The sequence below is a fragment of the Bombina bombina genome, chromosome 6 (genome assembly GCF_027579735.1).
Source record: "Bombina bombina isolate aBomBom1 chromosome 6, aBomBom1.pri, whole genome shotgun sequence".
In the NCBI taxonomy this organism is placed as follows: domain Eukaryota; kingdom Metazoa; phylum Chordata; class Amphibia; order Anura; family Bombinatoridae; genus Bombina; species Bombina bombina.
Genome location: NC_069504.1, coordinates 1150297211 through 1150311964, shown reverse-complemented (window position 1 = coordinate 1150311964; position 14754 = coordinate 1150297211). Strand labels below are relative to the sequence as shown.

Sequence of the window (14754 nt, the reverse complement as noted above, 5' to 3'; positions counted from 1 at the left end):
GACCAATAGACTTGGGTTTTGCTTGGATTATGATCCTTTAGTAGTCATAAGACTGTTATACATTATTATTGATTGTTTAGTATGAATGACATTGTACACTATACTTTCTCGCATTATTATTGATGTTAATTACAAATGCAACTATGCATCTTATTCTCTCATATCCTCCTATCTATGTTGGCCTGCATAGGGAGGTTAAGATGCCCTAAACATTGGGGGCTATGCTCCTGTTTCAAGGAGTCAAAGACCTCATATCTTTATACTCTATTTGTTAGACTATACTCACATATGTATACAATAAAGAAGGAGAACTAAGTACGTCTAATAACTCCTTCTGGATAATGGAATATTCTAGATTTTATACTGTCTCTTTTTCCTCTAAATCACTGACTAAGTGTTATGTGTCATCTAAGCTTTATTTATCATCCTTGTACTCTAACACATGGCACCCAATCAGGATAGCCATCCCTTACACACCTCCTCCTCTTTACCAATAAGAAGGCCGATATTGAGTTGTGACGTTACGACCAATGAAATCGTTGGATTATCATAAGAAAATACTAACGATATCCTCACAAAGAATCGATTTACATAAATTCCCTCATGACATATTGTTCCTTTGAGATAGTTCGGACATATATACAGATGATATCATTATCTAAACAACCACGATTGTCAGTTCCGTGAACCGGATGTAACGTAACGCTTTTGAGTACTGTTATATCCATAGAGCCATAAGCTATAAATGCCATTGTTTATATATACCATTGATAGGACACAGATATTGTGTCTTGATGTCACGACCAATTAAATGTTCAGGAAATAACTATTGATTGTTAACAAATATAACGCTATTTAGTCAGTTCCGTAAACCGGAAGTGAAGTTCTATTCCTGGCAATTGTGACATATCAAGTCTAACAAACAGCCATACATTATAATAGCAATCTTCATTCATATACACTTAACCTAAGTAGAGAATCAAATTATGCCAATAAGATAAACATGAAACAAAACACTATTGTTTTAAATATATGTACAATTTAAAAATATCTCGAAACCGGAAGCTGAATTTTGAGTCACATCCGGTTTTCAAATTGATAATGCTATTTAAAGCCATCCAGCTTACCAATGTATCAGTCTTGAGAAAGGTCCACTGAGGACCGAAACACGTAGACCCATTGGTAAGCATTATTTTATAGCCTCTATTGTTTTTTAAAATTTGTTACGCTATGTTTTGAACTTTGGCTGCAGGTACGCAACAAGGACACCACAGGAGCAGCTGACAGCCATCAGGATTCACCTGGGTACTCCCCTTCCCTGGGTCCAAGGTTTTTAGTGTGATTTGTGTTTGGTGACTTTCATTTGGATTAATAAGCACAATTCATTTCAACTTTTTGGTTCTTCACTGACATTTGTTGAACAGCATTTTTTGGATTGATTTTTCATTGCATTTTTTTCACTGTGACATTTGATTTTTTCATAGTGACTTTCCTCCCATTTATACACACATCTTTTACACATTTTTTCACTTTTTTGTCTTTTTGTTTTTCTTTTTGCTCAGCAGTTCATTTCATTATTTTTTGTAATTTCATTATTGTTTATTTTCTGTGTATGTTAGTTTGCACCTTGCACCAACTCACGTTACATACACTCTCATTGTCAAGGTTATACTTAGCCCTTATGGATCCTTGGATCTAGCGTTAGCTACTTTTATTGATTTTATTTGATCCTCATTGCGAGCTGCCTTTGCCAGCTTTTTATTTGATTTTCTAGTTTTTATTTGTCTACTTTTATTGCAGAAGTTTAGTGCTCATATGTTTATAAGGATTAAGCATCCCATTCCCTGGTTTTAAATTACTTGTTTAGACTATTTCTAGACTATGTTTTGGTGTTTATATTTATCCCTTGGCCTCTTTTGGCGCTGTACCCACTATCCATATTACCTTTTAGTCTCTCTGGGGGCTGGTTAGGCCCTCTGTCTGTGTACAGCCTAGGGGTTATCTTAGCGCTTGGCCACTACTCCCTATTATCTGGTGACTCCCTAAAAGTTTACGGTACTGCCTGGTTAAAATTTAAATTGGGGAGCAGGGTCATAAGACACTCTGTCATTATAGTGGATCTGCCAACTGATCGTTTAATTATTGGTAGTGATCTCCTGAAGCAATTAAGCACCATAATTGATTGCATAAATAATGTAATTTGGTCACAAGTTAAAAGGCCTATCAATTATGAGAAATCTGGTATATCTCACCCCCGACATAACTTGTCACGTGGTGGAAGAGAAACCAGATGCTGTGGAGATTCATTTCAGGAATAACTCTGTACCTGAAATCACTATTTTACAGATAGATGACCAGACTCCTTTAAGTGGCTCTGATGGTAATACTTTTAAAATTTTGCCTGGAAAGATAGCGAATATTTCCTTAGATGGCGATGTATTAACCATATCTCTCCACAAGGGGGATTATAAAATACATTTTAGAGTTTACCAATAAACTACATTCATTGTATCACCTACTCTTGGGTGCTTTTCTATAATTTAGTGTATAATTGTGTCATTAGGGTGGGCTAGAACACTCTTATATAAGAGCGACAAAGGCAGGTTAACATTAGCGCTTTACTCTCATCTATCTATAAAATGGATCATAAAATCCCTAAGGGAGGGGGGGCACGCTCAATACCTCGCAGGGATTGAGAGAATTAAAGAGGATCTATTTATCCCTATACAAATGCATGACCTTGGTAAAACCAAGTATGCTAAATTAAACTTAAAACAGGAAGCTAGCTATATAAGCGAAGGCTTATTAGCGCAGATAGCTGAACCTAAAGTGATTACATATCTTTCTCCCCAAGACCACTGTGTCCACAACCTGGATAACAGGTTTGAAAGCTATAACATCACAGCTAAGTGCTTATTATCTCGATCTATAGGTAATAAGTCAGTGAAGCACCTGTTTTTTAGTTTTAAATACTCCCCATAATCAAATATACATTGGCAAAGATATCTTACATAGATATGCCATACAAATAGATTTGATTAACTCTTGTCTCTGGAGCAGGTTAAAGGGGGACCCTGAAGTATTTCAGGATGAAAGTGCAGCCCTGAAATCAATGAAAGTAGTGAGTACAGCGCCAGAAGGCTAAGGGATGGAGTAAAAACACTAAAGGTACTCAGAGGTATGGAGTACGTCTGCTATATTGCAAGCAGTGTAAGATAGTGCTGACCAAGTGGGTTGTAAAAACAGTATGTTTAATACAAAGGTAAATATATAAAAGTTATAAAAATATAATGGAAATACAAATGAAAATACAATGGGAAATAATTAAAAAATTCCTACATTAAAATCTTCAATATAACAGTGAGAATTTATGGATCCATGATAAACAGTAATATGATAAGTTGAGAATGTAAACCTTGATGTTAACAATGATATATTTAAATGGTAAGCTGGTGATGCAAAGTGATTCTCAACTAGTGCAAACAATGACAATAAGATAATAAAATATATTTTTATAACGTTTATATATTTACCTTTGTATTAAACATACTGTTTTTACAACACCCTTGGTCAGCACTAGCTTATACTGCTTGCAATATAGCAGACGTACTCCATACCTCTGAGTACCATTAGTGTTTTTACTCCATCCCTTAGCCTTCTGGCGCTGTACTCACTACTTTAATTGGCATTTCACTCACTTGGGGTTTGGGTAGGACCCCTTCTGTGTACATCTTAGGGATTATCCTAGCGCTTGGCTACACCACCCTATCTTCTCAGCCCTGAAATCAAACCAGCAATTGCCATATGCTGTGAATATGCAGGTGTCTAGCGATGTTATAATTCCTGCCGGGGCTGATAAATTTCTTTTACCCTTACAGGTAAAGAGAGGTCAGAAATTAAAAACTTCTGAAACACTAATTTGCCTCTCCCATAGAATACAAAATCTGGGTGTTACTATGGCCCACACTCCTTTGGTGAATATTGGAACTATTCCAATACATATTATTGTGCATAACATTACCCCACAGGATATAACATTATCCAAGGGAACTACTATAGGATATGCGCTGGAATCAAGTTATTACACTTTTGGATTCCAGAATAATGTAATTGGGCTAATACCTGAAGGATACTTAACTGAAGAAAAATTAATAGAACAATCCTTTGAATCTATGCCAGAGGGTCTATTTAATATTCAGTCTATTTATCCTGTCAGCTCAGAGGAAGGCATCTGTAAAATTGAAGAAGCCTCTCTAGTGTTTGATCAGCCAATCACACAGCAAGATTACCCATTTACCCAGAGTCATGGGGACAATGTAAACTATAATCAAGGGGATCACACCTCTAGGTTGGAAGAAGCAAATATCCTTAGCTAATGGCTGTTCCAGCGATGATGAACGCCAACTGCTGCAAGAACTCCTGTTGGAGTACAAGTATATTTTTGCTAGGGATTCTTACGACTGTGGTACTACAGACTTGCACATTGCAAGAATACACACAGATCCCGATGCACCACCTGTCTTTGTTAAACAATACAGACATCCTTTAGCCTCATGATTCTCTAGCAGAAATCATAAGGAACTTAGAAGAAAGGGGTATCATACAACAGGTGCACAGCTCTTATAATAATCCTATTCTAGGTGTTCTTAAGCCCAATGGACAATGGCGTTTATGTGCTGACTTAAGACAGCTAAACAAACGAGTGTACATATCTGGCTGGCTTGTACCATACATTGACCAGTGCCTAGCACAAATGCAGGGATCCAAAATATTCACTGCCATTGATTGTGCACAGGGATATTGGACCATAAAGGTACATGAGGAGGACCAGTATAAGCTGGCATTCTCCTTCCAAAAGGTCCAGTATGCATTTCAGAGATTTCCTTTTGGATACATAAATTCTGGACATGAATTTGCTGTATTCATGCATAAAGCTATGCCTGATGCACTGGAAAGAGGGACCTTATCTTATGTTGATGATGTTTTAATCAAAAGCACAGACTTTAACAAACACATTGCAGAGCTTAAACACGTCCTCAGCCAACTTAAAAGGGCAGGTGTCAAATTATCCCTACAAAAAGCTCAATGGTGCTGCACTCGTGTAAACTTCTTGGGACATGGAGTTACTTCTGAAGGGCTAAATCCTCTGAAGTAAAAGGTGGAAGCTATAGTAAATTCTAAAAACCCAACTAACTTAAAGGAATTGAGGTCATTCCTGGGTATGACAAATTATTCTCGCAAATTCATTGATAATTATGCAGAGTTAGCTAAACCACTACTACTTCTTCTAAAGAAGGATGTGAAATGGCACTGGAGTGAGACTCAAGAAACAGCCATCAGAGAGCTGAAGAGAAAAAACACTCAAGCACCTTGCTAAGCGTACCCTAAATGTGGTAAACCTTTCTTCTTAGAGACAGGTTACACGGATGTAAGCATGAATGCTGTTTTATACCAAAAGCATGATAATTTAAGCAAAGCCACTACTTATGCGAGCAAAACTCTTTCCCCAGTAGAAATAAAATTTAGCGATTGCGAAAAAGCCCTCTTATCTACTGTATGGGCTCTACAAAATTTCTGCAGCTATATACAGGGCGAGAAAATTATTGTAGAAACTGTAAAAAGAAAGCTCCATATTGCTTATAGAGCTGCCTCAAGTGGCGGTGTAGAGCGTTACAACCAGTCCATTGTTAAAATCCTCAAAAAGTTTGTGAGTGAAACAGGTAAAGACTGGGATGTAAAACTACCTCTAGTCTTAATGGCATTAAGAGCAACTCTGAGTAGTGCTACCAAGATGTCACCTTTTGAACTGATGACTAGTATAAGAATGGTTCTACCTCAGCATCTGTTGTACCGTACATCAGACCAAAATTTGATAAACGCTGCCAATACCCATCAATATGTGGAAAACCTAAGAAAACATCTGCAATATGCCTTTGCATTTGCTCAAAGGAATTTAGAAAGATCTGCAACTGCCACTAAAACCTTATTATGATCTCAAAACATCCAAAAAGGAATATGAAATAAATGATAAAGTTTATCTTTATAACTTCGGAAGAGATCAGGTTAGGGCGAAGAAATTTCTTCCCTCATGGAAAGGTCCTTTTGTCATTACTGACAAAATATCTCACGTGGCCTATAAAATACGGATCCCCAATATGAAAGTCTCATAGATAAATGGGTCCATATCAATCAATTGCGGGCATGTCATCCTAGGTCCCAACTACAAGTCATAGAGGGAGAATGAAGTGTCATATCCCCAAATGCACTAAAGACATACTGTAGTTTAAAGATGCCTAGCTGATGAACATGAAGGCTCAAAAATAACAGACTTTCTAAACAGAAGACTGTCTATGATGTGTACAATCAACATCCTCACCAAATACCATTGACTTTAAGCCAATTTGAATACATGTGTCCTACATCTATTTAAAATTGGAAGGGGGATTTATGTCAAGGTATATGTAAAGTTAATAAATATATATATTTTAATCATATATTTTAAGGTTAATAAATATGTATATATATTTAATCAGATATCTGACTGGTAAGTAGAAAATGATTCATTTCATTCAGGAAAACTGACTTCAATCATGTTTAGTTCTCCCCCACTCAGCATGTAAAGTTATTCTAAACACACAAGTGAGGACAATAGAGCATTTGGTTTAATTAAAATGTAACAACCATTTCAGGAGACCATATGTGTGACTGCCTGGAAATCTGAGATACAATCTCTTACCCCTCACAAATGTTGCCTAAGAGTCTGACTCAGGCGACATATTTTGTGAGAAAGTAACCCTGTGCATTTCAAATTCAAATAACCCCCGCTGTGTGGCTCTGACACTTAGATACACATAATGCAGACACTACATCTGGTGGGGGGGGGGGGGTTGCAAGCACTGAACCATGGAATAAAAAAATAAAAACATTTTTTTTTATTCTCTCTGTTTTCCAGAAATCTAATGAAAATTATAAGAGCAACTGAGTTAATGAGATATCTGGATGAATGAATATATAACAGTGTGTGATCTGCTGGATTTTTGTATGGTTTTGAACACTGCATAGAAATGAATGTGTATATACCTATATATATTTTTGGAAGCATAGAATATCTTGAGATTTAACATGAGCATTCTAACAATGATCTCTTTGGTTACAGACAACAGTTGGACGTGGGCATCAATTCATATATCCAGGAAGAAATACACAGAAATGTGAAACATGCTGTATTTGTGTAAATGCATGTATAACAGATGTATAAATGCCATTAATTTCAAAATAATTAGTAGTATTGATTTGTTTAAATATAGTATAATGATAAAGGCACATGATATTTCATATCCAAATAATCAGAATAAATATTGTGACCTAGCCCAATGCTCATAAACATTATAACTTATTAATGTAAGGAAATTATGGCATTTATTACACATTTTAAAGAAATATTTTCTTTCAATGTTGGGTAGTAAATGTATTGCTGTGTTTGTTTGCCATGCTGCATGTATTGCTGTGTTTGTTTGTCACGCTGCCCCCTGGTGTTATGATGCGAGAACTACAGCCAGAAGGCTTTTTAGGCTGTTAAAAATAAGATATTCCAGATATCCAATCAGCAGGGACAAGCATGAGGGCCAATCCGAGACAAGGTTTCCGTTTGGGCATTTCCAAACTCACCAGAGATTGAAAGCGTATATAAGTCAATGCAAGAGAGAGAAAGACACACAGATTTCTGCTGGCTAACTTTTAACTGGTTACTGGGCGTGAAAATACCATTTTACTCTAGCAAAGCTGATCTGCCTTTTCTCATTGATTGCAAAATATATACTTATTGGTATTTCTGAGGTGAGATAATTCCTATTACGGAATACTATACTGGGGATATCGATTGGTATTTATCCTGGTAAAGTATTCAAGATTATTGGTAGATTGGAGAGAGCAAATTGTGTTTTTAAATTGTATTTCATAGTATAGAATAGCTCTTAGCTTGTCTTTTGTATGCAAACATCTAAAGTAAACATTCATTATTGCTGTATGTAGCAGATTTAAAGAAGTAGTTTGTATTTCAAGTTAGTATTTCATAGCCTATGTATTGTTAAACATATATCATTGATTATCTGCGAAAATATTGATATTTTAAATTAGAATTGTGTTAGAATAAATTGTGGTTAAATAACTGGGTGTATTGCTTGAATGTTAGCAGCTAAATATCTTAGAATCCCATTGTGCAAATTGAATGAAAGGCTATTTGTAAATAAGGCTGGTTTTAAAAGGTAAACTTTTATGAGTTTTGTAAGAAGTATGAGCAAAAAATAATATCTATCCGACGACGCTAACTTACAGGACCCAAGCTCCTATAACATTGGGTCTCTAGATACCCAAGGGAGAGAACAAATATGTGGGATGTGTTAGGAGCACCTAAAAAAGGCCAGGTCTATTTGGGAATATTAAAATATCACAAATTTAATATCACAAATATACAAATGTTAACAAATAATACATATATTACAAAAGCATAAAAGTACATGGATCCATAGTACTTAATAAAAACCAAATAACAGTAGAAATGATAAGAGGTACAAAAATACAAGTTGTACAAGAGGATAAAAACAATTTAAAAACAATTAGAGAATACGTTCAGGATAATGAGTTAGCCCCTGGGGGATTTATGGGCACAAGGCTAGATAAAATATGAGACTGTAAAAATGTGAGATATCAAGTGATAATCAAGGAGTGTGATAAACAAATAAATATCTCAGTGTAAAAGGTGTGAGTATAAACCAAAGAACCAAAAAAAAAAAAAAAAATCTAAAAAGTGGAGGTGTATGTAAAAGATCCAAAAAATATATATATATGTAATAGTCAATCAAAAATCAAAAAAGTCCTAGTGATCCAAATAACAGTCCAAAAATCCTTGTGATCCAAATAGAAATTCAAAATAATACGTGAATCCAAAAAGATGATGCCAACAAGTTCAAAATAATACGTGAATCCAAAAGGATGATGCCAACAAGTTAAGGTGATCCAATAGTAAAATAAAAATAAAAGATATGAAAAATAATAACAAATAGTGGAAGCTGGATATTAAAAATGTATGCAATAAATTCCATATAAGAAAAATCCATTACCTGTGAAAAAAGAAAAAATACAACATAGAGCAGTATTGTTTGAAATAAACTGAAGTATTAGGAATAAAACTCACCATATACGCCAACGCGTTTCGGCCCACCAATAGGGCCTTTTTCAAGACTGATATATGGTAGGTGAGAATGCTTCTTATATACCCCTTTTGGTTAAGAAAAATGGTGCCAAATTCGCCAAAAAAGCGCCAAAATTGTGACCTCTTGAACCGGAAGTGGATTGAAAACCGGATATAGGGATTTTTTATGTATTATTTGGGTTTTATTTATCCCATTTTACCCAAGTCTTTTGTTTATGGTAAATGTATGAGATCTCCCTTTCCAAAATATTCTAAGAGGCTAGATGTTCTAATGTAGCTAAGTGCCTGTTCAATCTTTATTTTATCCTAGTAGCGCTAAAACCGGATGTCCGGACTTACCGCTAAACCGGAAGTTGGTGTGAACCGGAAATAGACGAAAACCGGAAGTTCCTTTATTTTGTCAAACCGGAACTAGCCTGAGTTGTGTGAAAACGTGTCAACATTATTCCTTGACATATTAAAAGGTGTATGTACAAAACTATAATTAACTGCTACATATATTATGATTTGGGGAAACAGAGTTTGATACGTATGTTAACCGGGGGGAGTTGGACCCACACCCACTGTTTGTGTTCATATGAATAGGAGCATATCTAGTTTATTAGCGAATGTGATAGGTATAAAAAAGGGGGGTGACTTGGACTTTAAACTTAATCCTTCTTATTTATAACGTGAATGTAGCCCTCTACCTTAGATTATATATATAAGCTTTCTTATAGGTCTGTAATATAATATCTGTATTTCAGTTTTCTCAATAAAGATGCTAACATACCCGAAATCCAGAAGAAATTTATCCATGAAAGGGATCTCTTACATTCTAACACCTTTTAATATGTCAAGGAATAATGTGGACACGTTTTCACACAACTCAGGCTAGTTCCGGTTTGACGAAATAAACGAACTTCCGGTTTTCATCTATTTCTGGTTCACACCAACTTCCGGTTTAGCGGTAAGTCCGGACATCTGGTTTTAGCGCTACTAGGATGAAATAAAGATTGAACAGGCACTTAGCTACATTAGAACATCTAGCCTCTTAGAATATTTTGGAAAGGGAGATCTCATACATTTACCATAAACAAAAGACTTGGGTAAAATGGGATAAATAAAACCCAAATAATACATAAAAAATCCCTATATCCGGTTTTCAATCCACTTCCGTTTCAAGAGGTCACAATTTTGGTGCTTTTTTGGCGAATTTGGCGCCATTTTTCTTAACCAAAAGGGGTATATAAGAAGCATTCTCACCTACCAAATATCAGTCTTGAAAAAGACCCTATTGGTGGGCTGAAACGCGTTGGCATATATGGTGAGTTTTATTCCTAATACTTCAGTTTATTTCAAACAATACTGCTCTATGTTGTATTTTTTCTTTTTTCACAGGTAATGGATTTTTCTTATATGGAATTTATTGCATAAATTTTTAATATCCAGCTTCCACCATTTGTTATTATTTTTCATATCTTTTATTTTTATTTTACTATTGGATCACCTTAACTTGTTGGCATCATCCTTTTGGATTCACATATTATTTTGAACTTGTTGGCATCATCTTTTTGGATTCACGTATTAGTTTGAATTTCTATTTGGATCACAAGGATTTTTGGACTGTTATTTGGATCACTAGGACTTTTTTGATTTTTGATTGACTATTACATATATATATATTTTTTTGGATCTTTTACATACACCTCCCCTTTTTAGATTTTTTTTTGTTTTTTTGTTTTTTTTGGTTCTTTGGTTTATACTCACACCTTTTACACTGAGATATTTATTTGTTTATCACACTCCTTGATTATCACTTGATATCTCACATTTTTACAGTCTCATATTTTATCTAGCCTTGTGCCCATAAATCCCCCAGGGGCTAACTCATTATCCTGAACGTATTCTCTAATTGTTTTTAAATTGTTTTTATCCTCTTGTACAACTTGTATTTTTGCACCTCTTATCATTTCTACTGTTATTTGGTTTTTATTAAGTACTATGGATCCATGTACTTTTATGCTTTTGTAATATATGTATTATTTGTTAACATTTGTATATTTGTGATATTAAATTTGTGATATTTTAATATTCCCAAATAGACCTGGCCTTTTTTAGGCGCTCCTAACACATCCCACATTTTTGTAAGAAGTATAGCATATATTAATAGTCTTTTTAAACATATATAATATTGTGTCATATTCTGGTATTACAAATATATTCCAATATGTTCATATATATTAACTAAATAAAATAATTCAGATATTTCTATTAATTTTATGGTTTCTAGTAGATGCATATTGATTGAGGGTTTATATTTTAAAGGATAATTATTAAATGTATTGTATTATAGCCCTGCCATAGACTGATATATTATTTGGAGAGCACTACTGAATTTTCTTATAAATATACTGACAGTTCTTGTAAATTCAAACGCTAATTTAAAGGGACACTGAACCCACATTTTTTCTTTTGTGATTCAGATAGCGCATGCCATTTTAAGCAACTTTCTAATTTACTCCTATTATCAAATTTTCTTCATGCTCTTGGTATCTTTATCTAAAAAGCAAGAATGTAAAGTAGATGCCGGCCCATTTTTGGTGAACAACCTGGGTAGTTCTTGCTGATTGGTGGATAAATTCACCCACCAATAAACAAGCGCTCTCCAGGGTCTGAACCAAAAAAATAGCTTAAATGCCTTCTTTTTCAAATAAAGAAAGCAAGAGAATGAAGAAAAATTGATAATAGTAGTAAATTAGAAAGTTGCTTAAAATTGCATGCTCTATCTGAATAAAAAAAAATGGGTTCAGTGTCCCTTTAACACAAATTTCATTTAGTCCTTGCTTTGTTATATCTATTAAATACATTTTTGGTTTATTACCGTCTACCAGTGAGAGTTCTGCTTATCACCCAATCAGAAGACATGTCTTTCTGGTTACTTCAAAACATGATAATAAGCAACTTTACTAACGTTTTCATGCAAAAAATAGTTTACAATCTTACCCAGATCTATAAATCCAACGTCGACGAAGATCTGTGCGAAGTAGGAAGCCATTAATGATCCCACTAAAGGTCCAGCAATTGACACTGTCTGTATTATTCCTGTTAAACACACAGTTGCAATAAACATTAGTCTAATGGATATAAATAGAGACCAAAGCTGTTATATTGTACTAAAGCTAGTGACACATTACTTGGAGACTATTCAAGTAATCAGTACGAGAAAGCACTTTTACTAGCGCTGCGGAATCTGTTGGTGCTCTACAAATAACCGATAATAATAATAATAATAATAATACTAACAGAATAGGGGTCAGATTATTCAGTTTTCCTTCCAGGCAATGTCAGTGAAGTCTGTGGGCTAGCTAACCCTAGCTATGCCTTAGAAGCAGCAGCCTATAGTGCACGACTAGGGCTACACCCTATTTAGCCTCTTGTGATACCAGCAGTCATACAAATAATGTTGCTGTCTCACTATCAGTAGGCGTCACAAGCCACCATGTTCCGGATACTCAAAGTGTGTGTCAGTTCCTGAGTAATAATGCGAGCTGCTATCACGTAATAGGGAATTATCCTATGAATATTATGCTATTATGTGCAGTGGTCTGCAGTACTTAGCTCACACCTTCGCCTTATCTACCCCTAAAATACCCTGTACTGTTGATTTTAGTTAGAGGACAATCAAAGCAAGGGATTAAAGAGATCTATTCTTCCAGAATGAGTTATTTAACCCTAACCACTTCTTATCTGACACCTACACCTCTGTTAACCCTAACCTTGACTTCCCAACACAAATAATCCTAACCCTATTGTACAGATCTATCACTGCACTTTAACTCTAACCATGCTGACTCAATACCCTTCAGAGCAATGAACCCTAACCCAGACCTTCACCTACAGCAGTTACCTAAAACAATGCTCTTACATAAGCTTTTGGATTCATTTTTTTCTGCTTGCTAAATTATTAGTGCTAAGGCAATGAGACGTAGCCTTTTTCCACTTATCCTTGCAAGTAGCAACGGGGAAAGTGTGCTCAGTTTCCAGTAACATATTGTTAATTTTGTATTTTTATAACCCCCTTTCCAACTGTTATAAGATATAAAAATGAGAAGTCTTGCAGGGATTATAGCAGTTTAGTGATATAAACACTAACCAATTATCAATGTACTACTCAAGGATTATTTTCGTTTAATGATTAGTTCATTGTAAATGTATAGAAATGATAACTAAAATAAGATTTGTATTAGGGAAATAAAGGAAAAGTATCAACTTACCTATGTAAAATGGGGAATTCTCTGATTTTGCAAAATCATCCACGTAGGACAATCCCAGAGGTTCAATGGGAGTTTCTCCCATTCCTTGAAGAATATTTCCCATAAGTACAAATAGCCACATCATGGACTCTGATCCCGACTGACATTCTGTTGTATAACAGTACTCTGTGTTAGTTTTACACGTCTTATTCATAAAATTACTGACACACAAATTATCAATAGTCTATTTAACAAAAGTCCAAGTTTCCATACTGTTGTAAAAAATGTGCTCAGACTACCTAACTGCACTTTAATGACGATAATGTTAGTAAGAAATGCACCTTCTGAAGTCTCCAGATCTTGTAGGTGACTCTGGTTTGCCAGGCACAGGTGTACAGAGGAGGTGCTGTTACTTGATGTAGAAACCAATTTGTCATATTGGTATCTGTACAAAGAAATCACAACATAATCCCATAGGAGCAATTGTTATAGGTTAACATCAAGCAAGAATAAAAGGTCTAGTATTTAATCTTCTTTTTAGTTTATTATCATAATTTGTTCACAATTTAATAAATAACAGATTCCTTTATAGGAAATTACATTAATTACAATTGACTGGGCTAATATTCCTGTATTCGTAGAAAAGAATGTCAGGAGTCACAGGTGAGGTCAATTCAAACTTAGCATTTATTCAGGTAAAACAGATCACAGAAAGGTAGAAACAGCCCTCCAGTGTTACAAGCTTACACGTTTCGGCTACATGCCGTAATCATAGCTCATACACTCCCTTCTTACTCTGGGCTTTAAAAAAGGAGTAAAAACATGTTATTGGCTGAATGGCTGTGGCCGGGTTAACTACTTCCTTCCCAGTAAAACAAACATTAAACACACAAACCAACTTGCTAGTGAAATGTTTTTAGAATACCCTGTCTATCTGTGACTAAACTAAATGTAAAACTGAAATGTTTGGTGAACTAAGTAATGTTATTAATGTGGATAATACTATTTGAATTAAGCTGAGGGGAACAATATTATGCACACTTTCTAAATATTGAAATTTCAAATTCCTAAATTTATACATGACAATTGTCTAGTTATAGTTTCCATACTATCTTCTTACTTGATATTGTATTTTAATATTTCAATGGTGCTTAGGAAGCTCACTCAACTAGTTGGCTAACATTTTCATCCCTCATTATTGAGTACCACTAAGGATACCCCTAGTGCTGATCCATATTGAAATTCTAATACTATGATACAAGGATTACTTACTCTTTTTCTAAAGAGACTATATTAAGTTAAGTACCA

The 14754-nt window shown here is 34.8% G+C and overlaps 1 protein-coding gene across 1 annotated transcript in view; it reads right to left on the bottom strand.

Moving 5' to 3' along the window:
* The window catches only part of LOC128664296 (solute carrier organic anion transporter family member 1A2), a 169495-nt gene extending 155609 nt beyond the window's left edge, over positions 1 to 13886 (bottom strand). The window contains exons 1-3 of the mRNA XM_053719132.1: positions 13788 to 13886; positions 13468 to 13614; positions 12197 to 12295 (exon numbers count right to left, since the gene is read on the bottom strand). Of these exons, the coding sequence (XP_053575107.1) occupies positions 12197 to 12295; positions 13468 to 13591 (223 nt within the window). The 5' untranslated portion in view covers positions 13592 to 13614; positions 13788 to 13886. The remainder of the gene's footprint in view (positions 1 to 12196; positions 12296 to 13467; positions 13615 to 13787) is intronic.
* Positions 13887 to 14754: the final 868 nt, after the last annotated feature.